Source organism: Bos grunniens, chromosome 10 (assembly GCF_055505025.1).
Source record: "Bos grunniens cultivar Pamir isolate PY7600 chromosome 10, Bosgru_T2T1.0, whole genome shotgun sequence".
NCBI lineage: Eukaryota > Metazoa > Chordata > Mammalia > Artiodactyla > Bovidae > Bos > Bos grunniens.
This window is the reverse complement of record NC_141174.1, coordinates 73,325,048-73,352,901: the sequence shown is the minus strand read 5'-3', so window position 1 is coordinate 73,352,901 and position 27,854 is coordinate 73,325,048. Positions and strand designations below refer to the sequence as shown.

The 27,854-nt window shown below is 45.1% G+C and overlaps 1 protein-coding gene and 2 long non-coding RNA genes across 10 annotated transcripts in view; 1 reads left to right on the top strand and 2 right to left on the bottom strand.

Moving 5' to 3' along the window:
• The window catches only part of SCG5 (secretogranin V), a 56,425-nt gene extending 29,789 nt beyond the window's left edge, over positions 1–26,636 (bottom strand). For 4 of the 8 annotated variants that reach the window (XM_086322027.1, XM_086322030.1, XM_086322032.1 and 1 more), the window contains exons 1-3: positions 26,605–26,636; positions 26,046–26,166; positions 24,869–25,101 (exon numbers count right to left, since the gene is read on the bottom strand). In XM_086322027.1, the coding sequence (XP_086178153.1) occupies positions 24,869–25,094 (226 nt within the window). In that variant the 5' untranslated portion in view covers positions 25,095–25,101; positions 26,046–26,166; positions 26,605–26,636. The remainder of the gene's footprint in view (positions 1–24,868; positions 25,102–26,045; positions 26,167–26,604) is intronic. The other 4 variants (XM_086322026.1, XM_086322029.1, XM_086322031.1 and 1 more) reach the window with 1 other exon arrangement.
• On the bottom strand, positions 15,362–16,175 carry LOC147364823 (uncharacterized). The gene is made up of 2 exons (XR_015135037.1): positions 15,976–16,175; positions 15,362–15,608 (listed from the first exon to the last, which is right to left on the bottom strand). It is a non-coding gene; the product is annotated as an uncharacterized LOC147364823 (long non-coding RNA).
• Positions 16,526–21,571, top strand: LOC147364822 (uncharacterized). Its single transcript, XR_015135038.1, has 3 exons — positions 16,526–16,707; positions 17,025–17,181; positions 21,442–21,571. It is a non-coding gene; the product is annotated as an uncharacterized LOC147364822 (long non-coding RNA).
• Positions 26,637–27,854: the final 1,218 nt, after the last annotated feature.

Here is a 27,854-nt window from a genome sequence, read left to right as displayed (position 1 = left end):
GAGCCTGGTGGGCTGCCGTCTATGGGGTTGTACAGAGTCGGACACAACTGAAGCGACTTAGCAGCAGCAGCAGAGCGACTAGGCACACATGCACACAAAAAGAACACCTTATATATTAAGAAACTTTATAGCTTCCCTTTGTTCAGGTTCAAATCCACATGTTGTCAGGCATCTGATGATATCCCAAACCCTTTTTAACTTGGGCATAAGATGCTAAATGCATAACTAAGTGCCTGGAATGTAATGAGCAATCAATAAATATAAACTCCTTCCATTATCCAATCAATATTTCCTAATAGCACAATTAACGGAGACCAGATTCACGATCCTACATATTTTTCATTCTGATGCCCACAGTTCTGTACCTGGGGCAGTTAGCAACAAGGGCTCAAAAACAGCTGAACTCTTTATTATTAAACAGTAGTGCATCCTCATTCACTTAAAACTAAGAAATTAATGCTTGAACTCACTTCACTCATTGTTTTCAAGCACACAGCCCCCTCCCCAACCAGGCGGCATCAACTCTTTCTCAAGGATTTGCTATCCAGTTATAGGAAACAAAACATGTCCACATAAATACACACCTAATTTAAGTGCCAGTTTCATGGAACAGACCATGAGCACTGTGGGAGAAAAGAAAGACGCACCCTAGGATGAGAAAATAGCCTCTAATCATGTACAATTAGCGATGGATGCTATGTCTTCAATTCTCCTCCTCCCTAGTAATGGAATTCAGTTTAAGCTGTTTAGAATGGTGAGGACTTATGTTGCAATATTCACATTCTCTAAACTCATGACAAGTGACCCCAAAGCACACAACATTTGGTAATTGAGAAAAACAAAGGAATGATTCTATCTATGCTGAATTGGCTTATTCATTGATTTGCCCCAGGGCAGGGGGCTAGTCCAGGCGGCTTGCTAAAGCTATCCTAATGCTCTGAGTGTGAGCCCGATTCCTCAACAGGGACTTCCCCACGTAGCCAGCGTCCCTGGAAAATGCACTCCATTTTGCTGGCATCATCCTATATGTGCTGGAGAGATTTGAATTGAGTTGCGCCTGCTGGCAAGGAAGCAAAAATAGAACTCACTGTTCAGATATTTTGTCTTGAAAGGCATTTGTTTTCATTCCTTTTCTTTCTTCTGCTTGCTCCCTCATCCTAGGAGCTAAGAATCTCAGGTTCCTTTGGGACCAAAGGCAACATTATCAGCATCTACTCAGAGGCACGCAAACAGTGAAGGCAGAAACTCGGAGTCGAAATGTAGTGCATTTGTAGCTTTCACATGTCCATATGGTCCCAATTTAGGATCACAAGCAGAGTTGTTTATTTTAGAAAAGCTTTTTAGTTCACTTTTAAGGTATTTTGCTTAGGCATTGCTTGCTTTTCAAAAGGAGAAAATGTGTATTTTTTTCCAAAGTGGTGTTTGTTTTGGCTGTTTACTCATTTGCAAAAGTTCAAATTCTATTCTGTGAATTTAACTCATTTGCCTGCAGCCGCCACAAGCCCCGCCCCTTCCCAACATGTACACCTCAAACCCCAAATTAAAGTAAAATGCATTAATTTGAAAATGAGGCATTTTCAGGATAGCTGTGAATTTTGTGGGTTTTGAAAAAATCGTTTTAACAGGTAATTTACATTGTAGCATTTCCAGTCCCTTCATGTAAATTTATTTGCTGCCTGAAATGAAGTCTCTATTTGGCAATTTGTATGGAGACCAGGTATGTTTTTGTACTGAGGTTAGAGCCAATTTGGGGTCATTTAAAACCTGTAGTCTGTGATTCTTGCTGAAATTATGTGACTTGATTGGGAGGTAGTGGAGCTTAAGTTAAGGTATCAACTAATGTTGAAAAAATAATGGGACATATAAACAAAACTGGTCCCATCACTTCATGGCAAATGGATGGAGCAAAAGTGGAAACAGTGACAGATTTTATTTTCTCAGGATTCAAAATCACAGCAGATGGTGACTGCAGCCACGAAATTAAGATACTTGCTCCTTGGAAGAAAAGCTATGACAAATCTAGACAGTGTATTACAAAGCAGAGACATCACTTTGCCGACAATGGTCCATATAGTTAAAGCTATGATTTTTCTAGGAATCATGTATGGATATGAGAGTTGGACCATAAAGAAGGCTGAGCACTGAAGATGTGATGCTTTCAAATTGTTCTCTTGAAGACTCTTGAAGAGTCCCTTGGACTGCAAAGAGATCAAATCAGTCAATCCTAAAGGAAATCAACCCTGAATATTCACTGGAAAGACTGATGCTGAAGCTGACGCTATAATATTTTGGCCACCTGATGCAAAGAGCCGACTCATTGGAAAAGACCCTGATGCTGGGAAAGATTGAGGCCAGGAGAAGAAGGGGGTGAAAAAGGATGAGATGATTGGATGACATCATTGACACAATGGACATGAGTTTGAGCAAACTCTGGTAAATAGTGAAGGACAGGGAAGCCTGGGGTGCTACAGTCCATGGGGGTGCAGAGTTGGACATGACTTAGCGACTGAACAACAACAACACAAAATTGGGGTAGGGATGGGTATTAGGTGAGGATATTGGTTTAAAAAAAAAAAGGCAAACTATGAACTTGGAGCCTCCAGCACCTGGTTCCACCTAGAGTCCTGTTGTCTCCAATTACTCAAAGCTCCCAACTACATCTTCCTTTCTGAAACTTCACTTACTGAAGACATCCTCTGTCCAAAATCCGGGCCCCACATTTCCGTTCTTAGTGATGTGACAAGTCCTGGGTGTCATTTCTGTGGGTGAGGTCTCTAATGAGTATGAATTAACACATGGTACTCTGCTCCTGTATAACATTTTTGCACATTATAGAATTCCTGGGATAATTATTTTAACTTACGTTCATGACTTCACTAACAGGAGTTCCCGGCTCCCTGGGGTACCAGCCAAAGAAACAAGCAGGCTATGTCAGGTTCTCAGGTCAGGAGAAAGGGCAATGGCAGTGATGATCTAGGTAGGCAGGCAGAAATCAATGTAAGGAAGACCTCAGAGGCCAAACCAGAACCAAGGAAATGGCTACAACATTCACAGTTAGAGACTGAGCACCCAAGGAAATAGCTTCCAACACAAAAGAAAATAAGGGATGTCTGAAAGTGAAGCAAAAGTGTTATTCATTCAGTCATGTCCAACTCCTTGCAACCCTATGAACTGTAGCCCACAAGGCTCCTCTGTCCATGGAATCCTCCAGGCAAGAATACTGGAGCGGGTTGCCATTTCCTTCTCCAGGGGATCTTCCCCACCCAGGGATCAAACCTGGGTCTCCTACCTTGCAGGTAAATTCTTTACCGTCTGAGCCACCAGGGAAGGATGTCTGCAGAAGCATAAAATAGGGAAGCACTGAATGGATGAGCCAATAGGTGAAATCAACAGCAAGTCCTCATGATCATGGAGGTGGTCCTCTGCCCCGGACTTAAGCTCTTTGATAAAGCAGGAGTGTTATAGGGGAAGCAGGCCACTGGGAACAGACTGAGAAGGAAGTGTGAATAAGGGGCAGCAGAGACCATGATGGGTCCATTCTGAATGGGATGGAGATGGGAGAGGTGATAGGGCTTGGCACTCCACTTGCTTGGAGTCGTCAACTTTCTGAGGTTCTGCACTGGCCAGAGGAGCAGCAACCTGGCTCAGGAATCTAATCATTTCATATGGCAGCCCCCTTGTCAGTAGATTAAGACAGAGGAACTGAATTGGGGTCAGAGAAGGCTTTTGGGCCATGACAAAGAACACTCCCACTTAGTCTTACTAATTGGTACCTGCATGATATAGTCCCTATTTCCCTTTCTCCATCCAAAGCTGCCGTAAGTAACTAAGCATTTTTATAAAGAGCTAGCATAAGCATTTGTTTTGGACAAACAGTGATCTCTTCGCAGGACATTCTTTTCTGAGTTTCTAAGCAGCTGTTACCTTTTTTCTTTCTTTTTATTGTTTCTGAATTCTAGCCTCGGGAGGAGAGGGCAGGTGGTATGTGTGTTGGAGGAAGGAGGGACACTTGGACTAAATCTCCTGCAAACGTTCCGTATATAGTGTTTCTGATCTGTAGTCTTCCTATCTCACACAAATATTCCCAACTTCTTCCTTTTGTATCCATGTAATCTCTTCCTGGCAATAGTTAAGAATAAAACCACATCCTCACATACTGCCGATGGGAATGTATCAATACCAGGAGGCAGCTGCTTTGGGAAACAATCTGGCAGCTTCTCAAACAGTTCCACAGAGCTATCCTATGACCCAACTGTTCCAGGTCTAGGTATTGATATATACCCGACAGAAATGAAAACATATCCCCCCACAAAAGCTTGTACTCAATGTTCAGAGAGACGTTAATCCATAATAGCTAAAAAATAGAAATTTAAACTAAGTGTCAATTTAAAAAATAATACGACAACATCAAAACCAATAAAAAATGCTTAGCTACTTATTCTATCTTCATTACTTAGTATAAATTAAGTGCCAAGTGCCATACCCAGAGCCAGGGCCCCCTGGCATGCTGGAGGAGACACGAAGTTGATTGTCACAAAGTGTGTGGAAATGGAAGCAGCTCCCACCACGGAGGACACAAGAGAGACATAAGCTATGCAACACTGAAATCATAGATCACAAGTTCCTTCTGAACCTTAGAAACGGCAGTCTTCCTTACCCACACATGGTCCCGAGAGTGAAGAAAGCATAATTCAAATTCATTCATAAACCCAGACTTACATTTTAAAATAGCCTTAAAAAACAATTAAAAAAATTTTGAAATGGCTTCAACCTCCCCACCCACTCTACTAACCAAAATTTTGACTAGAACTACTGATGAGAAACAAATTTCATAGCCCCTCCTTTACTTGCAATAGTAGATAGCAGTGCTGTCCTACAGAAATATGATGAAAGCTACATAGTTAATTTTAAATTGTCTAGTAGCCTTATTTCAAAAAAATAAAGAACAGATGAAGCTTAATTTTAAAAAATGTATCCCAATAAATGCAAATTGCTATCATTTCATAAATAAGAAGGGCTGATGAGATATTTTGCATTCTTTTATTTATTTATGGTATTGCCTTCAAAATCTGGTGTGTGGCTTATATTTAGAGTATATCATAATTCAAACCAGGCATCTGTCAAGTGTGTGGCAGCCACCTGTGGCTGGGGTCTACGTGGGCAGCTCAAGTTAGAGGAGGTGAGGTATGCTGTGCAAAAGTAGGGGCCCTGCAGTCTGCCTACCTGAGTTTGAATCTTGGCTCCTCATACTACTCTATGACTTCATCTATAAAATGCGGATACAAATTATGTCAATTTTCAGAGGTTGGTATGAGGATAAAATAAAAAAGGATGGGGGAAGGGATAGTTATGGAGTTTGGGATGGATATGTACACACCGTTATACTTAGAATGGAGCTCTGCTCAATGTTATGTGGCAGCCTGGATGGGAGGGGAGTTGAGGGGAAAATGGATACATGTGTGTGTGTGGCTGAGTCTCTTTGCTGTACACCTGAAACTGGCATAACATTGTTAATCAGCTACACCCCAATACAAAATAAAAAGTTTAAAAAATAAGATAATAGGATAATGAAATGCATAAATAACATAAATGAATAAATGAAAATAATAAAAAAACTTTTAAATTAAACATATTTTTTAAAAATAGTAAAATAAAATAATAAAGTAAAAAAAATATAAAAATAAAATAGACTTTGTAAAGTTTTTGCAGGATCCTGGCAAATGTTAAGTGGTTGTCATTTTAATAATGCATGCATGCCATACTTTAAAACTTATGTGATCCTGGACAAGATATCTTTACCTTTTAAAATATTCATTTTCCTTTTCTGTAAAACAGGGTAATAGTAATGCTTCATTAAGAAGATTAACTGGTACAAACATAGGACTTAATAAACGTTCGTTTCTTTCCCCTTGGCTTCAGGTGTCACCAAACAGAGAAACAGCCAAAAGGCCAACAGAACAGCAACAGAAGTAACTGGCAGACTCGGTCGTCACAAGGGAACTGCAGGAAAACATCCAGATGGCTCCAACCTACCTCGGGCAGTTTGAGAGGGCCCACAAGACGCGTTTCTTTTCTGGTGCCTGTACTAGAAGCCGTCTGACAGCAAGCAGGCTCGCTGTTTCCTATGCTGATGGAGGATGGAGTTTCACCTTCTGTGCTGTGTCCCTATGTATGCCCAATTCAATAGACGGCCATTCAGTATTTTAAAGTTACAGCCTTGACTTGATCCTCTTGGTGTTAATAAGAAGAAAAACAAACTATTCGTGTGTTATAAAATTCAAAATCTCTAATGGTAATGGCTTTGACTGCTTTCCTACTCTGGGGTTTGTTTTTTTCATATTTAATGGCTTATACAAGATTTTGAGAAGGAAAACTTAAAAATTTTAATTAGAACCATATCCTAAATATCCTTCTCCTCCTCTGCATATTTGTTTATTTTTTCTTAGGATTGATTTGTTAAGAGTTTTGGAATTACCAGAGAAGAGCTTTTGAGGATGTTTGAAATCCATGATTCAAAACAGGGAGGGTCCCAAGAGTGATGGGATTGCTTATGACACCAGAAGGATCCAGCCATTCCTCTACCCAGGGGCTCAGAACCTTCCACCCTGCACTTCAAAATGTTGTAACTCCTCCCAAGGTTTTAATGTCCCTTCATGCTTTAATGTTCCAGAAGGCTTTTTTTTTTAATAATAAAACTGCCACGAGAATCACAGTGAGCTTTAGGTGACACCAAGGGTTCAGCCATTCCTCCCACCAATAGAAAGGGAAATTCAGTAAGATGTGAACAGTACTTGATTCTACCTAAATGGATTCACATCTCTGACTCCCCATTTCTCCAGGGAAATCAATAAAACTAAGGGTAACAGTTAAAAAGTGAAATAAAACAAACATCACAAAACACCCTCCACTGACCTAGGCCCCCTCTTGACCCAGACATATCTCTATCACCATGTTCTTTCTCTCAGAAAGTGGCAAAACCCACACCTTTAAAAAAATACAGGCGTTAATGCTGATATGATCAATTAAATAAACAGAAATGAGTACAGATGTCTTACCAAAGGGCTTCCCAGGTGGCACTAGAGGTAAAGAACCCATCTGCCAATGCAGGAGACATAAGAGATACTGAGGAGGGCATAACAAATCACTCCAGTATTCTTGCCTCAAGAATCCCATGAGCAGAGAAGCCTGGCAGGCTACCACCCATAGGGTCACACAGAGTCAGACAGGACTGAAGTGACTTAGCATGCACGCACTTCTTACCAAAGTGGAAATAAATATCCTGAGAATCTTCACAGAGATTTTTCAGGATACTCATGTTATTCTAACAATCTCAATGGCATCAGGCACGTTTTAGGGAAAGGGGACCCTGATGGATGAATGTACTTTTAATTCATTTGAAGACAATGATTTTAGATTTAAGGGACTTTGCAGTGGCTTGGGAAGGGGTGCCCAACCACAGAGATGTCATTTAAATCATGAAAAGGTTTTCATTCAAAAACCCCAAGAGTTTCACTCATATTGATGTCCGTTCCCCATATGATGGAGGGAGAGGAATGACTGTGAAAGGAAGAAGGCTCTCTGAGACCAAAATTGAAGACACAAATAGAGGCTGAGATCCCGTAGGCATCCATCCCTGGCCCAGCCCACGGTTGGGAAGAAAAGAGTGGTCTCGGGATTTATTATTATATACTTTGGAACTGCATATCCTGAGACTGTGGTCTCCTTACTGTACTTACACCTTACTTACTGTGAAGTGAAGTGAAGTGAAGTCGCTCAGTCGTGTCCGACTCTTTGCGACCCCATGCTCTGTAGCCTACTAGGCTTCTCCATCCATGGGATTTTCCAGGCAAGAGTACTGGAATGGGTTGCCATTTCCTTCTCCAGGGGATCTTCCTGACCCAGGGATTGAACCCAGGTCTCCCGCATTGCAGGTAGACTCTTTACTGTCTGAGCCACCAGGGAAGTTCCTGTTACTTACTGTACTTTCTCCTTACCGTAGCCTCTGTCCCCTTCAGTATTCTTTTTTTTTTTTTTTAATTTGGCCACACAGCTTGTAGGATCTCATTTCCCTGACCAGGGATTGAACCCAGGCCACAGCAGTAAAAGCCCAGAATCCCAACCACTAGGCCACCAGGGAATTCGCCCCCTTCAGTATTCTTTATGTACAGCAGCTACTCAAGATGTATTTGTTGATAGAATGGCCTCCATTTTGTGAGACTGGTGTAACTAAGTGGTTCAAAGCAGGATATATGTTATTATACAAATAAAAAAATTCTAGCAGGACACACATGACCAGGGATCTTGCTATAACTGTCCCTAGAGGTGAACTGACAGTGAAGTGAATGAAGCTGAAGATTCAAAGTCTTTCGTTTGCATAGACTGCTTCCAAGGCCCTGGACCTAATTTTGTAATTTGGTATTATTTGTCTTAAAGAGGGTTTCCAAATTACATAAGCTTCAGGCCTCACAAAGCTTAGATCTGTTCTGGGCTTGTTCTTAAAAGCCATCCATGAATGCCATCGTGAAGTTTTCATCTGCCATTATTTTAACTCCTACTTATCCAAGGCAAATATAAATCATCTAGCTCCGGAACCCTGGACAAATTAGGCCTGGTTTTCCTCACTTCTGAAAATGACAGGTGACTCAATAGGATTCCTCAGATCCCCAAAGAGAGAGATGTGAAGTGAGACGCAGTGGGGAAAGTAGGTGGCAGAGGACCCTGGCCCTCAGCTCCACTCCTGGCTGCACTGCTGTAGCTGGTACATCCGTCACCTCAGCAAGGAACTTCAGGACCAGTGTTCTCTACCATGAAACAAGACAGGTGGACAAGATGCTCTCTGAAGCCCCCTCTGGTCATGCGCTTCCCTAATCTAAGCCAGGGGCCACACCTCTCACCCACTCTCACCAGATGCTCACAACAGCTCCAGGGAGTATTCAGTGGAGAATTCTGGCAAGTTTCCGGCTTCTAATTCAGTGTTCTTTCTGCTATACCCCATTAAAGCTATTTGCCAGCCGAGCAGTATTTAAATAAGGCTGATGTCATTGTTTTTGATGGCCTTCAAAAATGCACTCTTGTCACGCCGAGTCAAAGATGACGCTCTGACATGAACCAGCCTTGTAGCACGCGGTTGTGGAGACCATAAGCATGCAGCTCCCTTCCCACGAGAGGTGCTGGATTTGAGGCTGCAGCTGAAAGAGACGGTCTGCAGGAAAAGGTCATTTTGGTCTCATGCCTCCATATTCCAAACCAGATTTCTTTTTCTCCACTACTTGACTGCCCACTGCCGACAGCTAGACAATCATTGGAATCACCTGGGGCACCAAAAAAAAAAAAAAATCCTCAGCAGCCTCAACTCCCCAGAACTACCAAATATAAAGTCCTGGAGAAGTTGTTGGTTAGTTGCTAAGTTGTGTCCAACTCTTGCAACCCCATGGACTGCAGTCCACCGGGCTCCTCTGTCCGTGGGATTTCCCAGGCAAGAATACTGGAGTGGGTTGCCATTTTCCTTCTCTAGTGGATCTTCCTGATTCAGGGATCGAACCACATCTCCTGCATTGGCAGGCGGATTCTTTCCCACTGTACCACGTGGGAAGCCCTCTGGAGAGATTGGGAGCCAGGAATCTTTAGTTCCATAAGCTTCCCAGGTGATTCTGTTTATCTATCAAATGAGAATCTTGCTGTTGTCTGTCGTTTTCTCTATCCTAATAGGCCTGGAAATGCCACAGCACTTGAAATAGTCTATCCAGCTACTCTGATGCCTCTTGCTACAAAGTCAACTGGGGTAGTGTTGGCTGGGACAAGTAGTAACAGCCAGAGAATAACTCTTTCACAAGAGAACACCCGTGTACAATCCTGTTACATGAAGTGTCCAGAGTACACAAATCCAGACAGACAGAAAGTAGATTAGTGGTTGCCAGGGACTGGGAAAGGGGAACACGAAGTGAAGGGAGGGGGTGGGGGGCAGAGATGGAGGGGAGTGATAGCTAAGGGGAAGGGGGTTTCTTCTAGGGGTGATAAAAATGTTCTAAAGTTGATTATGGTGATGAGAATATGCTGAAAACCATCAAAGTGTATGCTGTAGATGGGTAAATTTTATGGTATATGAATTACATCTCAATAAATAAATAATAACCAGTCCTAACCTTCCCTTCCTCTTCTGTACACACATATAAAAACACATACACACACCAGGCCAACTTGTGATCACTGGCAGGTTAACTCCAAACACCCAACAAGCCTCTGTGTTGGACACTCAGCCTCCTTATCACCTCAATCCCCTGTGCTGCTGCTGCTGCTAAGTCGCTTCAGTCCTGTCCGACTCTGTGCTCCCTCCCCTACCAGACACCAAAATCGTCCCAGGCCGATAGCACCACCTGGTGGCCATCACAGGAACTCTCTGACCAGGTACTTGGGCTCTCCCCTTCTCTCTCACAGAGTCTGAGGACCTCAGACATAAGCCATTCTCTCCTCTTTTCTGCTTCCAACTTCAGGGTTCGATTCATTATAATTTAGGTAATCAATTATTTATACACAAGCATTCCCTTCCTCTCTTCTCCCAATCCTTTCCCAGAGTCCAATCCCTCAATTAGTGCTAAAAAGCATAAGGAACTTAAGTTATGAGCCTGCGCTGTGAAGAAGGCAAACTCTGAAAGTGGGTAGACACAACTCGATCTACTAAACAAAAACACATATTATTAACAAATGTTTCAGAGAATAAGAAAAACAAACAGCTGCATAATAGAAAGATGGTCAGTTTTGTTAGTAATCAAATAAATACAAACTGAAACAAAGAGACATCTTTTGTGCCTGTTAAATTCAAGGATTCCTAAGGTAATACTCGTAGTTAACTAGTGAAATAAGATTCCCACAAACAGAGAGAGAGAGAACAACTTTATTAGTCGAACATTTACAGAAATCAATCTGATACTATGTAGGAAATGGAGCCTAAAAATATGCATGGAGTTTGACCTAATTTTTCTTTTCATAGAAATATATGCAATTATATATGATTTTCCAAATCATCCATAATGACCTTTATTACTTTTATAATAAAAATTAATATAAATAATTAGTCCATACCATCTAGAGAGTCTTTAAGTGAAAGTGAAGTCGCTCAGTCATGTCGGACTCTTTGCTACCCTGTGGACTGTAGCCCACCAGGCTCCTCCATCCATGGGATTCTCCAGGCAAGAATACTGGAGTGGGTTACCATTTCCTTCTCCAGGGGATCTTCCCGACCCAGGGATCAAACCCAGGTCTCCCGCATTGCAGGCATACGCTTTAACCTCTGAGCCACCAAGGTAGCCCCAAATATCCTTTTGAAATGTGCTGTGGCAGGAATAATAAAGCCTGTAGAAAACTGGTTCTCCATAGGGGGCAATATGATCTACAGGTGACATTTCTGGTTGTTATAAGCAAGGGCGTTCTGCCAGCATCTAGAGGTGCCCCACAACAAAAGGAGTCTCTGGCCAATATCACAGGTCCTGAGAATGAAACCCTGCTCTAGAGTCAAACTCACATAATTTGAATCTAGACCCATATCCCCCTTAGCTAGTCAGTCCTGCCCGATTAATTACTCACCGACTTTCCACCTCAACTTGTCCTTGCAAGAGGAAAGCATCACATAGGATTTCTGAGGACAAAAATACACACACACATATATATATATATACACACACTACACACACACACATACATATGTATATCTACCTGCAACGCAGGAGACCCACCAGCATTGCAGGAGGCTTAGGTTCAATCCCTGGGTTGGGAAGATCCCCTGGAGAAGGAAATGACAACCCACTCCAATATTCTTGCCTAGGAAATCCCAGGATCAGAGGAGCCTGGTGGGCAACAGTCCATGGGGTTGCAAGAGTTGGATACAACTTGGCGATTAAATCACCACCGCCACCACATATATATATAGTATCCGGCACATAGTAGATACAAAATAAATCTTAGCTCTCTTCCCCTAACACATTTAAAGAAAGAACACTGTTATGTATCCCACTAGTTGCTTCTCAGCTCCTCTGCTTAGATTGGAGCGAGGCTGATGGTCCCCATGTGCTCTCCTCAGTGCTGTAACTGGGGGTAAAGGATGAGATTTGACTCATCATTAACCACAAATGAATGCCCTGAAGCAGGGTCGGGAAGCCTGGGTGGGCGGGCAGGCTGCAAAGACAGCTGTGTGGGTATCAACAGCTTACTCTGCTCAAGGCCTGGATCTGGAGAGCTGAGAGTGGGCTGACCACTCCCTGCCTGCTGCAGGCACGTCCTGCCGTCACAGCCCAGACCCCTAGGCACTGCAACCCTGCCTGTAAAAAAAGCTAGAGGCGATGACCGGGCTCCAGAGTGCTGTATACAGGCCTGGTTCAATGAGAACCAACTGCCAAAATTCTCTTCACTGACCACACATGTGGGGAGGGAAAAAAAAAAAAAGTCCTTCTGATATTAGCATAATGCATCATTTACTGTCAGAAGAACTGCTCTTATTCCCATCCTTTCGGAAACATTTTCAGACAAGAGCACCTGCATTGTTGCCATATTTTTGCACACTCCAGTGACCAAGGGCTATTCAGAGTCTGGACAAACTCAACAGATGACCCCTCCCATCATCTGCTGAAGGATTAAGAAAAAAGAAGAAAGCAAGACACCCACTGGTTCAGCTCGGGAGACGGGCGTCTCTGGTAGTTTACAGCAAAGGGACTCCTCCCAGCCGGCCGGTCCCCTCCTGCTGCCCGGGAGGAAAACGTTAGTCACCCGCATCTCATCCAAACTGGGCTGGGCTTGTTGACAACAGGCCTGCTGAGTCCTTGGACCAGGAGGATGGTACCAGGCAGGTCCCCTGAGCCTCTGCAGGGCCAGCCAGTCTCCTGGACTGACTGTCTCCTCGGCCACAATGTCTCGTGCAAAGATAAACTCTTGACAGGCCTCCATGGGAGGGGGCCAGTGGTGTCCTGAGCCTGCCGGGGAGCCCCAGGGGAAGGGCCTATCACCACAGTCAATACGGGCCCTGGGGGAGCATCGCTCTGCCTTGCTCAGGCCAGATGCTACGCCAAAGCTCTCTTCCCACTGCACAGTGTCACCTCCCACAGGGCATCAGTGTCCTCTGAAGTGCTGGGAAGGGTCAGTGTCTGCTCCCCTGGGGGCTTACAATCTAGGGTGTCCAAGGGAAGAACTACCCAGGATAGTGAAGCCGCTAGAGGAATGAGCGGGTATGCAGGTAGATCATCCGCCCATGCTGAGCGTGGTGGGAGGCAGGCTCCCTCTATTCTCTGACGTCCACACGTGCTGAGTGACTGAAGCGACATCCACCTCCAGCCCCTGAGACTCCAACAGTGCTGTGCTGAGTGTGCATGTATTTGACCAAAACATAAAGCAGTACCCACCCCACGTCCCACCCAGTACCACCAGCCTACTGCTGCCTCCAGGGCACCTCCAGACTCGGGTGACCTATCTGCCAGCAGACAGAGCTCACTGGACATTCTGCAGACAAGGGGATGGGCTGGGGAGGCAGGTCCTTCCCTGGGGGAGTTCAGGGCCCTGAGCCTCACAGACCACGTGTCCCTGTCCCCAGAGGTGCTTACAACATTCTTTGTATAAATCTTTTTTTATTTTTTAAGAGCTTTTATTTCTTTATTTGGCTGTACTGCTTGGCATGTGGGATCTTAGTTCCCCAAACAGGGCTCAAACTCATGCCCCCTGCAGTGGAAACACAGTCTTAACCACTGGACCGCCAGGTTAAGTCCCCCCAGATCCCCTTAAAGAAATTCAGTGACAACCTTAAAAGTGTCCAGCCTTCCTGCCACCTCCTCCCCACCCCCAACCATCCTGCACTCAACACAATCTAGATAAAAAAGTCTATTTCCTCCTACTTCTTCCTTCCTGAACCTGAGTCCCCCTGATCCACACGCTCCCTCCTCAAGGAAGCCCAGCTCAAGTTCAACTGGCCTGCTACATCTTTTCAACTGGTGGGGGGCAGGCTGCGGGCACATCACCTTACTCCCCACAGAGTTCCTGTCATGGTGATTATGAGAACTATATCCTGGACTCCCAGCTTCTATCCCAGCCTGTGGAAAGCATGCATTTCCATTTTTACATCCCTTTTCCTCACCTAGACTTCAAGCTGCTTAAACAAGGGCTTCTGGTTACAGTAAGAGACCACGGGCCCAGCCACTAACCAGCAGCTCCTTGGACATGAGCTTGTGTTTAGCCTGCCCACCCCACTGGAGTTGGCAGGTGTATGAAAACACAGCTCATTATTCCTGGTCTCGCCTGTGTTCTCTGATTCTTATCCTTCAGGAGGGCTTCCTAGGTGGTGCCAGCGTTAAAGAACCTGCCTGCCAATGCAGGAGACGTAAGAGACGTGGGTTCTATCCCTGGGTCAGGAAGATCCCCTGAAGTAGAAATGACAACCCACTTCAGCATTCTTGCCTAGAGAAGCCCATGGACAGAGGAGCTTGGCGGGCTACAGTCCACAGGGTTGCAAAGAGACATACACGAGTGAAGCGACTCAGCACACACACATTCCTCTGGAGACCTCGAGACTGAAGCGCCGATGGAAAAGGGATGCGAAAGTGAGGGGAAAACCTGTCCAGTCCTGCCGCAGCCCCGGTTCTCGGGAAAACGCCTCAGTCCCTCAGGTCAGAGTTTAACCTTTACTAATAGGTTAGAAGATAATGGCTGACTCTTAACTAGTTCACAAAGATCCTTTGTAAATACATTAGATGTATGTTGGTTGGTTTGCAAATGTCCAGGCCACAGTTCCTGGCTCGTGGTAACATGCTTGCTCAGTCACTTCAGTCACTTCAATTGTGTCCAACTCTGCAACCCCATGGACTGCAGCCCGCCAGGTTCGTCTGTCCATGGGATTCTCCTGGCAGGAATACTGGAGTGGGTTGCATGCTGTCCTCCAGGGCATCTTCCTGAGCCGGGGATCGAGCACTTGTCTCCTTCGCGTCCTGTGTTGGCATGCAGGTTCTTGACCACTAGCACCACCTGGGAAGCCCGAATGTGTAGGCACGCAATAATTACTTAGGAAGTTAATAAAAATGGAAATATGTTAAATGGCATTTTGATAGAGTGCATGGTTCAGGGGAAGCGTACTGATCCTGGCCTGCCAGTCACGTCCATGGAAACACGGACATGTAGATAGCCTCCTCTCAAGCCCCTGAGAACACGCTTTCCAACCCATGTGCACACCATCCTCACATCAGTGTCTCCTACATGCACATGGGCATGCTGTTGGCTCGGCAGTTGACTAAACAGCCAGTCTTCCTGACTTTTAAGATGCTTCTACAACCCACGTCACAGCCAAACACAAGGCTTATATAGCCACCCAGAAAAGAAGCAGAACGGAGCACTGTTGAGTATGGAAAAGTTACTCTTTACTGGTTTTCAGAAACCATCCATCCTCACTGCAGACACAGACCCTAACTCCTAAGGTAACACTAACAGGCGGCATAGTTGTTCATAAGGCCAGAGGTCAACTGGTTCCTCCAAGTCTAACTATTGCAGGCAGTTTTCCCCAGGCCAAGTCAAGGACACGGGGAACAGGAAACACAGGATACCACTGCAGACATACCATCTTCCAGCCCTGGAGCCATTTACACCTGGAAATACATATGGTTGAATGAAAGCAGTAATGGCCATGACAGTGGTACTTCCCATTATGAGTAAAGCTTCATAGTGCCCCAAACACTTTTATATACCTGATTTAACATGACTACTATATCAACCCCGAGAGACGGTCTGGGTAGCTCACCTCTGTCTTCAGACTGGGAAACTAAGCTTCATAGAGTTTAAGGGACTGACTTAGTGCCACGCAGCTGGTCTGAGCCAGGACCCAAACCCCTGGGCTTCGAGCCTCACCGTTCTTCCTGCTCAGCTCCACGGTGACCACGTCCCCCACCATGCACACCACATGCCCCTTCTGCTACTCCAATCCCACGGCCTGCCATGGGTTTAAGTCACGCTTACTTTTAACTGTAGTGCCATGCTGGGATCTGCTAAACCCTCCCAGCCGGTTTCCATAGCTTTCTTTATGACCACGGTGCCCAAGGTATTTGCACAAATTTGTTCCAAGAGGGCAGTTTTGTCAGACAATTTGCTTTCTGAAGCTTCCTATCCTGGGAACACCATCTGCCCCAACTCGCCTGTGGTTTACCACCACTCCCAGCGTCATTACAGCTTCTCAGCTAAATATCACAGGATTAGCCAAGTCGATGGGGATGGAAGACAGCTGGCTGGAGAAATGCAATCAAACCTAACACAGCTGTCTTGCCAGCTAAATTGAAAAGCTCAAGCGGTGTAGGCAACATCTTTTTTTTTTCTTAACGGTTAGAAAGGTTATATCAAATGAGACAGGGCTCAGGAAAGGATTTTTTACAAACCATAGAGTATTATGTAAGATTTGGTTACCATTTTCCCATTTCCCATACGTGTGTGACCCACTTTTCCCATTGTCTGTGGACATCACGCCCTGCCGTGACTCAGCAGCTGCCGTTGCCACACCCTCTCTCCAGATGGTGAGTCTCAGGTGATGTGGGACGAGGTCGAGGTCCCAGCTTGAACCTGCTCTGGGCTTCAGACGGGACAGCGTGTCTGGGAGGACACCCGCCAGAAGCCTGTGTGCACCAGGAATGAGACTTCTCCTGGAGAAAAGCTCAAACTAAAGGAAGAAGGAGTCTGGCTGGCCAACCAGAGGCAGGGGTAAGCTCTGCCTTCATGGGCAGTGGGGGTGTGGAGGGAAATGGGGCTATCCCTTCTCCAGCGGATCTTCCCAACCCGGGAATTAAACCGGGGTCTCCTGCATGCAGGCAGATTCTTTACCAACTTAGCTGTCAGGGAAGCCCCTTCCACCCTCACCCCTTTGGTGCCTGATGCCCAGGTAGGCCTGTCTCTCTGTGCAACCTCTCCTATGCAACCTCTCCTGTGAATCTATGGAGAGCACGGTGGGGGTGGGGTAGGGGGTTGTTGGGAACAGTGAGAAATAAAATGGAAAGCTCTGTTTTCCTAAACCTCTCTAGGGTTTAGGGACACAAGGTACTCAGAGGGGTCTCCTCCTATCCTCGCCACCCAACACTTTATGACAGACTCCCTGAGGCTGCAACTGCTCAACTGGAGTCTGGAGGATGAGGTGGTGCCCAGCTGAAGGGGACAAGGAGAGGAAAGAGGGGAACATGGGTAGGTGCCCCGGGGTAGGGACCAGTCCTCTGTGTTCTGGATCATGCATGTATTTAAGACACTTTGAGGAGCTGAGATCCTAAATAAGCGGGTAGGAGGAAAGCCAGTGAGTATTGGATTGTCAGGGTTAAATGCTCAAAATATACTTACAGGCTAGATGATCTGAGCTAAAATAATACCAGTTTCACCTGCTGACATCTCAGAGGTCAATGTTTCTAGGACGCATACCGTGAGAGGTTCTTTCAAAAAACGTTTCATGAGCATCTATTACATGCCCAGCCCCGTCTAGGCCCTGCATACAGAAAAAGCAGGTCAGACCCTGCATCTGCTCCTGCAGATCTCATAGTTTGGTGGGGAAGGGAAGCAGCCCTTTATCATAAATGCCACTTCACAGGCAGTCTATATGGAGCAGCAAATTCAAAGAAAGGGCAACAATGAGCCCAGGAACAAGGATTATCCCTAAAGATAAATCTGTTTCCCAGTTTGGCCCAAGATCAAGCCTGTGCTCTACCATACCATTAATCAACTAGCCTAAGAAGTAGCATGCTGCGTACAGCAGACCAGAATAGAAGAAGGGTACACCAGGGTCTAGTGTGTTTGAACCATGTTCAAATACGAACTGCATCCCTTAGAGAAGTCACTTCTCTGAACTTTGCCTTCCACCTCTGTACAGTGTGGCAAAGAATACCTGCCCTCCTCAACTGAATTGAGGGAGTGATTGTGGGGGGTGAGCATGAACAGCTGACTCATTAGCAAAGACCTTGATGCTGGGAAAGATTGAAGGGGGAAGAAGAGGGAGACAGAGGATGAGATAGTTGGATGGCATCACTGATTCCATGGACATGAACTTGGGCAAACTCCGGGATATGGTGAGGGGCAGGGAAGCCTGGCATGCTGCGGCCCATGGGCTTGCAGAGTCAGACGCAACTTGGCGACTGAACAACAATAACAACAACAAATCATGAACTTCACTGCATCCCGACACACTTCTGCCTCTTCCCTTTTTTCCCAGTTGTGGAAAGACCTAAACCCCGGCCTCCACCTGAGCTCTTGGTTTCATCTCCTCTCATATCCTCAGGAACGTTTACCCATCAGTCATCTGCCCTTTATCCCGTAACTTTAACTCTCTCTCCATCGTGTGTGCATGCATGCTCAGTTGCTCAACCATGTTTGACTCTTTTGCAACCTCATGGACTGTAGCCCACCCCGGCTCCTCTGCCCAAGGCATTCTCCAGGCAAGAATACTGGAGTGGGTTGCCAGTTCCTTCTCCAGGGGATCGTCCCAACCCAGGGATCAAACCTGTGTCTCCTGCATTGTAGGCAGATTCTTTACTGTCTGAGCCACCAGGGAAGCCCCTCTCTCCATCAGCTCTTGCCAGTTAGCACTTTGACAAGTTCAAATCTCTAAAGCAACCTACACAAAAACCTTCCTCATCTCTCCATCACCAACCCCCTCATCCTTCCACAACCATTTCACAGTCTTCCCCCATAGCCTGACATTCGGGAATGTCCCACAGCCCGACATTTGGGAACAGCTTCTATACCGTGTCTTCTGTTTCCCACACTGTGGTTTCTGGCCCCCACTATTCTGCAGAACCTGTTCCACCCAAAGTCCCAGGAACTTCAGGGCGGTTACACTCAGGGTACACTCTGCACCAGTGGTCCTGATTTCATACAAACTCTCTGCTAATCTTGACAAAGTGACCACGGCCCCTTCCTGAAACTCTCATTCTTTGTTTACACTGCACCTGTCTGGTTCTCCTTAATGCCCAATCTTTCTGGTTTCCTTTGCAGATTCTTCTACCTGACCCTATAAATGGAGTCTTCCAGGCTTTTTCTCAGGTGTCTGCTCTTCTTAATTAATACTTGACCAGGAAACTTCATCCATTCCTATGACATCAGCTACCACTAATATGACAATGGCTCTCAAACCCCTTCCTTCACCCAAAGAGCTCTCCTGTGTCATATACATCTAAGTGCCATCTGGACACCTACACCTGGATGTCCCAGGACACCTTAAAAGCAACAGTAAAATAAGTCATCATTTTTATCTCCTTATTCCCCTACCACCAGAAAAAAAAAACAAATTTCCCCCTATTCCTTTTCAATTTCTTATCACCATTGGTGTCATTGCCTAAGACAAAAAACTGAAAATCATCCAGGGAAATATTAAGGATTTGAATTTAGGGTGAGCTCAACAGAACCCCAAAGGACATGAGCCAAACTGGAGGCCCTGCTGCACTCAAAGACAACCCTGCAAGCCCATTGCTCTCACTGGCTCCCCCAGAATGAGGATAACCTAGAAACAGATTATAGTCAAGATATCTGTCTCAGCCCCCACCCCTTCCTCCAACTGCAGACAGAGGCTAACCTGAAATTGAGAGGCTCAGGTCAGCTGATCAATGTTTAAGACTCTTCTCTCCAACCTGCATCTTTAGTGGCTCAGTCGGTAAAAAATCCGCCTACAGTGCAGGAGACCACACCAATGCAGGAGATTAAGGTTTGATCCCTGGGTCAGGAACATCCCCTGGAGAAGGGAATGGCAACCCACTCCAGTATTCTTGCCTGGGAAATCCCATGGACAGAGGAACCTTGTGGGCTACAGTCCTTGAGGTCTCAAGAGTCAGACATGCTTTAGCAACTAAACCACCATCAACCTTCAAATAGGAGGCAACTGGTGCCCCCTTGTGGTCAAATGAAGGCACTGCGGTTCCTTTACGAGGCCAGAGGTTGATGAAATAGAGGCTCCTTAGTATCCACCCCTTTAAATAAACCTTACCTTACGGATTCTTTCTCTACCTGACATTTATTAAGTAAACACTTTTTGTTCTCTTTAAAGTAAAAAAAAATTAAAGCCCCAAATTTAGCGTTATGAAAAGGAATTTTGGTATTTTTATGTTTGGCATTATTAGTTTAAATTTATTTGGGATCCATGAAGTGCCAATATATATAAATCCCTCAGTGGTTTGATATCTGGTGTTATCAGGTGGTCTAGGAGGGTAGGGGGAAATGAACCCGTGGCATTGAGCAGACCCCTTTCTACCTGAGGCTGCTATCCTGAAAACGGAAGCACATTTTCTGATTGGATTCATCAAAAGCTAACATTAGTGTCTGCTGGCAGAGCCACTTCTGACTCCCAAGCATCTCTACCTCATAGCTAATGGCTCTCTGAACTAATCTCTTGGACAGCTGGTGGCTTTCCTTGTTTCTGGGGAAAATATAACAACAGTAGCCACTTATCTGTGTCATTTTGACCAATGAGCCGATTTGAGCTTGGGGACGCTGCTGAGATGCAAGATGCACAGTAGCACTGCTGAGCTGTACTGCTCACTGGGTGAATCATCCACAGTAATACCAGGGAAGGCCAGTAAAGACTGCAGCTGTGCTCCTGATACTCCACAAAGTGAGAAAAGGCTGGCCTCATTCAGTTACTAATAGCACCTGCTTTTCGCATGTGAGTAGGCTGGAGCCTCTGGAAAAATAAACTACCATCCAAAAAAAAAAAAAAGACTCAACTCAGGTTTTCCTTTCCATTAAAGCGCGTTTTCTTCTCTATAAAACAATACATTGATGCCTGTTTGTCTTTACTCTGTATTTTTGTTTTGCTTTGGGTTACTAATTTACACAGTTGAAAGATATTCCTTACTAAGTCATGATTAAGGTACCTATGGAGAAGTGAAAAATAACCTCCAACCTTTTGATGTTTTGGGCAAATGATTCCTCTCCAGTGACCATCTAGAGCAGGTCAACAAGGAGACTGGCTTAACAACCCGGTGGCTGGGTACCAGGTTTCAGGAATCCTGTTACATCTATATGCTTCAGGTCTAGTAGGCCCTCTGCTGGTTTCGTGCCATAACTGCAAAAAGTCTCCATTTCTCAATACGCCCCTGCACAGAAGGTAGGAAACTTGCACCCTGCTGGTCGGTCATAGTCAAAGTAAACAGACCTTTTGACGAGCACATTATCACTAGTTCCTGATTTTTAAAAGAGACAATAGAAATGGAATATTTTCCTTGGGGAAGAAGTCTCAAGAGACCCAGATGTCAAATAGAATATAAATTCTATACTCATATGCTTACTGCTGCCAGATATGTTGTTGTTCAAAGTTGTATCCAATTCTTTTCCAACCTCATGGACTGTAGCCCTCCAGGCTCCTCTGTCCATGGAATTCTCCAGGCAAGAATACTGGAGGGGGTTGCCATTTCTTTCTCCAGGGGATCTTCCTAACCCAGGGATTGAACCATGTCTCTTTTGTTGTAGGTGGATTCTTTACCCTCTGAGCCACCCAGACAGCCCACTGCCAGATACATCGAGTTTTTAAATATTTATTCAAATACACATTCATCTTCAAATAATTACCAAGTGCCTACGATGTGTCTGGGTATAAAGCAGTAAACAAAAAATGTTCCATGTTCCATGCGGCCTCGTGGAACTGACATTCCAGCGGGAAGACAGACAAAAAACAAGCAAGGAAATAAACATTCATTATAATTTTTTTTTAAACGCTAGAGTTTAAAAAATACAAAAGGGCACCATATCAGAGAATGGGGAGAGCTATTCTGGGCAGTTGGGCAAGCCTCTCTGAGCGGATGACTTTGAAACTACAGCCACACCAGCCTCCCTGCTCTCATCTTGAGGTTTTTGTATTTATATTCTTGGTATTCTTCCTATAAAAATCAGAAAACCTTTCTAACTTGGTCTTTCATAACAAAATACTAAAATAAATGTTGAAGGTATATAGAAGATAACCCATGCATCTGACAGACCCCTGGGAATTAGCAGGAATGATCATCTGAGCAGAGACAATTCAAATAAACAAGTGAGTTGAAACAATTATACACTCACATAAGAAAACATTAGACCACACAATAACTTAAATGCCAAAGTCCACAACAGGTAAAAAGTCAGTTTGTTTCCTCTTCCCTCTAAAGTCTTTGGATTATTTTCTCCGTTAGTTTGCATTCAAGCTGTAATAGGCAGAATTCTGTGATGACAACCCTGCTCCCCCAAGATTCCCACCTACTGGTGCATATGCCCTGCATGAATCCTTCAAGTGTGGGTGGGACCTGGGAACATAGAGGACTATCACTTAATGACAAAGATAAAGGGACCATCACTCCTATAATTATACTGTATGATGATTAGCAGACTAAAGGGACATTCTCCCTCTGGCTTTGAGAAAGTAAGCTGCCAAGTTGCAAGAGGCTTACAACCAACCTGAGGGACCCCAATGACAGCCAACCAGAGAAAGGGGCCTTGGTCCCACAAGAGCAAAAAATTGAATTCTGCCAACAACCTAGATGAGTTTGGAAGAGAACCCCAAGCTCCAGCCAGCACTGCATCTCCTGTCAACACTGAGATTTCAGCCTAATGAGACCCCGAGCCGAGGGCCCTGCTAACCCGTGCCTGACTCCTGACGAAAGGAAACTCTGACGTAACAAGCAAGTATTGTATTAAGCTGCTAAATGTCTAATAATTTCTACACAGTAACAGAAATCTAGAACACAAGCTGATATTCATACCATCCACAGACACTGTTAGAAGAGATCCAACATGGCTATGACATCACACAGCACGCATGCTAAGGCGCTTCATTCAGGTTCAACGCTGTGTGACCTGTGGACTATAGTCCACCAGGCTTCTCTGTCCTTGGGATTCTCCGGGCAAGAATACTGAGAGGGTTGCCATGCCCTCCTCCAGAAGATCTTCCCAAACTAGAGATGGAAGCCACATCTCTTATATCCCTTGCACCAGGTGGGTTCTTTACCACTGGCGCCACCCGGGAAGCTCATAACATCACATTACCCCAAGGGTAATAAACACAGTTTCTGATTGTGAATTGTTTTAAGCCACGCTTTCACATCTCTGTGTCCTTTCACTTGCCATTCCCTGATGAATTCCTATTCAAACTTCAAAACCCAGTTCAAACATTGCTTCTTCAAAGAAGCATTTCTTTAAAGCCACCACCTCCATCTACACCAAGCAGAATAAGTTACACTTTGTTCTTCACTTCCATGGTAGCACCTTGCCTGCATATCTGTCAAAACACTGGCCCTGACACACTGTAATCACCTCGCCTCGCCCCTACTCCCAGACAAGAATCCTCTAGAACAGAGCTGTCTCAGAGCCTCCTGCACGGTGGCGGGCACAGAGCAGGTGCCAAACAGCTGGCTACTGAGTGCAGGTAAGGAGGCTCTGGATAAACGCAGGCTGCTGATGTCCAGGGATTTGCTGTTTCTCTTCTGCACAGATGATCAGGCTTCCAGGATTAACGGAAACCTGGGAAACCATCTCCATGACAACAGCTGGGTGACTAAACAGCACTTACGGTTAAAGGGGCAGATATTCACTGTCTTGAAAGAGCTGGTCTGAAATGGGTAGGTGTGTTTGAAGCCAGAGGTGGCAGCGGGTGCTGGGCAGGATTTAGATTCAGCCCAGAAGGGGTGGTGTGAAGCTCTGTCTGATTTGTTCCACCTCAAGCCCTGTGCTAGGCTGGCATGCTTTTGATTCAAGTCATCTGCATTAATTCATTCCTGAAATCAAATGTTAGCCACATAGACAACAATCCCATGGAGTTAGTTTTACTCAGTGGTTTAGAGCTATGGGTAACACGACAGAAATGAGAATCATATGTCAGCAATATCCATGGCATTCTCTGGACTCCCAAGGCAGATAGCTGTTGTAAGAATTTACAGACTTAGGCAAAATTATACAAAATTGATGCACAGGACATAGCATTTGCTGGATGTGTGTTTTGACAAGACTCAGAGAAAGAATTCACATGTTTTCTTCAGACCCACTCCTGTGCTCTTGTGTTCTCTTGTGTTCAAATGAAATCAACCACGCTCCGGCTTTAGGGCTCCACCTCAGTGGAAAGAGAACATTCAGAATCAGAGCTATAAAGCCAGGCATGGAAATAAGGCAGCTGCTCTTAAAAGCTGCTCAAGACCTAGACTCCAATTCTCTATAAATAAAGCACTAAGCAAAAAAGTACCACTTTCTAACAAAAGTATTAAAAGTATATTGCCAGAAACTCAGGAAAACTCAAGGGGGCAATGGTCTTACCACCATGAAACAATTAAATTAACATTCGTTATACTTGAAGATATATTTTTAAAGTTTTTGACCTAAACTCTTAATGCCAGTACGTCATTGGCTCCTTCTGGGTTTATCTGATGTCCTCCTTAAGAATCAAGTCAGATCCTTTAGGTCCTACATTTTGAAGATCTTTTACAAATACCGGCTGGCAGTAGCTCAGAGGTAGGCAGCTGGAGATACAATTTCCTAAAGATCAGTTTGGGAGAAGATGTGGCATCTGGGTTCTAATCTTTTTTTAGTGACAACACTAGATGTTTCTTCATTCCCTTGATAAATACTAATGTATCAGGCTTTGTGCTAGATGCTAGGGCTACAGCTGTGAATTAGATAAGGTCACTGTTCTCACAGGACATATTCTTATGTGTCTGCATGTATATGCTGTATAGTATAAGAAGAAAGGGAAAACAGGGAGAAAGTGGAGTTTCTTCAATATGGATTAATTATTTTACTGCTAATAGAAACTGCTAATAGTGGAGGACAGGGAAGCCTGGCGTGCTACAGACCATGGAGGTGCGAACAGTCAGACACAACTTAGCAACCGAACAACAGCAATGATAGAAACTGCTAACTGGCAGAACACAGTAAATACCTTCGATACTCTGCGGGCCCACAAGGTTCATGGCTTGGTGAGCTGGGTACTCTACCCGTGGCCTGGCAATGCCCAGCTGCTCCATCACGCCATGGAGCAGCCTCTGGATATCTGTTTCTGAGACCCGGTCTGGGGTCCTTGGGCTATAAGCAGCTGTTGGAGTCCATCCAAACGTCAGCCATAACACCAGGCCAGACAGCATGGTAGAAACCATCCTGGAGACCATTTTTAACCTGCAGATAAAAGACCACACACAGATCGATTGGCCACAATCGTCAACTGTGATGATGCAATCATGTGATTCCCTCCAGGGAGTGATTCAAGGATCACCCAGGGAGAGACTGCAATGAAAAATTTTAAGGGTTTGCTTAGGCCTTACGTGTCCACGCTACCCAGGACATCAGCTGTGAGAAGGTATTAAAGAAACAAAACTGTCCGAGATGGCCAGTTCCCTGTGTCCTCACATCCTGGGGAAGACTAGACTATAATGGCAGTTCTGTCATTTTTTACTGTCGTCATAGCTCTCTGGAAGTTCTGCACCATTCCTACTCCACCACTCTCTCCTGCTTTGAAACAAACAGAAACAAACAACAAAACTTTGCTTCCATCTTGAGAAAGGGACAGGGAGAGTGACATCTTGACTTTTCTAGTCCTGGGGAAGAAAAGGCTCATGGGAAGGCGTTGGAAGACATACATGGTAAAGAAGCACAGAAAGCTTGGGGCTGGTAGAAGAGACCATCTTAGCTTAGCAAACATGGGATACACTTGAGATCCTGGGTGGGGATGATGATACACACAGCTCACACTGCCCTGCAACCTGGGAAGGAAGATGAGGGCTGCTTGCTGCACCAAATGAGAGCAGGGGATCGTAGGCAAAGCCTCAGCTTCCTTCTCTGCAAAAAGGGACGAGAAAAGCATCTGTCTTTTAGGGTCACTGTGAGGATACGTGTGGGAGCATGTGCAAGAGCACTGGGAACAGTGCTGGGCACAGAGACCCCCAGATTGCTGTTATTATGTTGGCAATATTACCTCACTGTTTTGGAGGTTGGAATTGGGGGGAATCGAAAGGTGATGAGAGAGAACAAGTGAAAGAGGTGAAAGTCTGGGGAGTCAACCTGTCCTGAACATTGGCTCCTATGCAACCAGAAGCCTGCAGAACAAGAGAACAAATATTCACACAGATTCCTTCTGCAGCTGCTGGACCTTAGGGCGGACATCTCAGGCAGGGGCCCTGCAAACCCTCTTCTGCCATCCTTCTCTGGGAGCCGGCGGAGATGGAGGCGGCGTGCATTTCTCCCCTGAAAAGGAAATATTTATAACCCCCCAATTCTATTTCTGTAAAGGAAAGGCTTTTAAGAAGCCACTCTCAGATGTAAAACCTTGTTCTACAAAGAGCTGAGACAGCAGAGCCCGCAATCTGACCAAAAGGCAGGGATCCGCCTCTCCGGCCATCTCCGTCTTTCCCTCCCCGGCTCTGCACGCAGGATGTCTTTGTTTCATTTACACCCCCAGCCAACATCGTTCAGATCTGATGAGCTACCCAACCTTCTTCCTCCCGACTCTTTCCCTCTCATTTAGAGCCGACCCTCCGATTTTCTACCCATCCTTTGTCTGCCCCCAGCCTCCGGCTCAAGGATTTCAGCAGGACGCCCTCCCCGACTCCCGATCGCGAAGAACCCGTCGGTCTCGGGTGAGCGTCAGGCGGGGGTCTAAGCTGGCATCAGCGAAGGACTCACCGAGCTGCAATCGGAGGAGCCTGCCGCGGTCTGGGCCTCGGTGGGGGTCGGGCGAGAAGTGGGGTGATGTGGGTCGCTCGTGCGTCACCTCCCTCCTCGTCTTAGCCCCGCCCCGTCCCTCCTCCAGCAGGTGGAGGCTGCCTGGCCAGGACTCCCCAGAAGGCGACCCAGAAGCCGGGGGCCTTCCGGCCACGCATTCCACATACACATCTCCCCGACGCCCCCTTCCTCTCTCGACCCCTATGGAAGTAATGAATCTTTTCTCAAGCAATTATCTAAACAACGTGCTAGATTGCCTCCCCACTTCTGTCCTTCATTCGCAATAGCACACCTTTCATTTTGCCACCTTTCACCTTTTTAAACGTCTTTTAGCTTTAAGAGGAAACAGGCACTGGGGCATTGATAGGAGAGACAAAAGTTGAGGCCTTAAGAACCTTTAATGATGGCAGTGATCATTAAAGGTTTTGTATATTGAGTGCTTTCAGAAGACTTTTCATTGAGCAGGAAAACTTTGGAGATATTTAATACAAGATACTCTAAATTTCTGTTAAAGTGATAAACCAAAACCACATGAAAACCTCTAGGACTATTAGTTCTGATTGTTATTTCTAAACTTCCACACCAGCTATCAAGTAAGATTTCTTTTGCCTGAAGAGAAATCATACTCTCTGCACATTGGAAAATGTATCCATTTTTATTCTTTTCAAACACAAGAATTGAAATGTAAAACCATAGGATGAATATAAGTATTTCAATTTCTTTCATCAAGACTGGGGATGAGTAAAGTACTTGGAGATCCCAGAGTGAATACCCTGATGAGGTTAGAATCCAGAATTCTGTATCCTTGTTCTGTCCCCAAATCCATTATCATCTACAGCAATTTTACGCAATGAAGAGGGGGCCTGCAAAATTCATCCATGACCTTTTAGTTTGAAGCCAACCTCCTTCCTAGCACCTTTTCTTCTGTGGATGCTCTTATGCTTCCAGCTTTTTATTTCAGTGGATGCTAACAGTACAAAATAACAAATATATTGTCCATTGGTTCTAGGCTGAAAGACCATGCTGGAGTTTAATATTTATTATTCACACATGATGAGGGCTTTTTCCAATTCTAAATTTTACTTTACTGTTTCACTATTATCTTCATTTTGTGCCTGGAAAAACAGAAATGCCATTATAATTGACTGCCTTTGTGTTGAATGGAAATCTGACCAAACTACACTGTTTATGCTTCATGTGAAATTTTATAT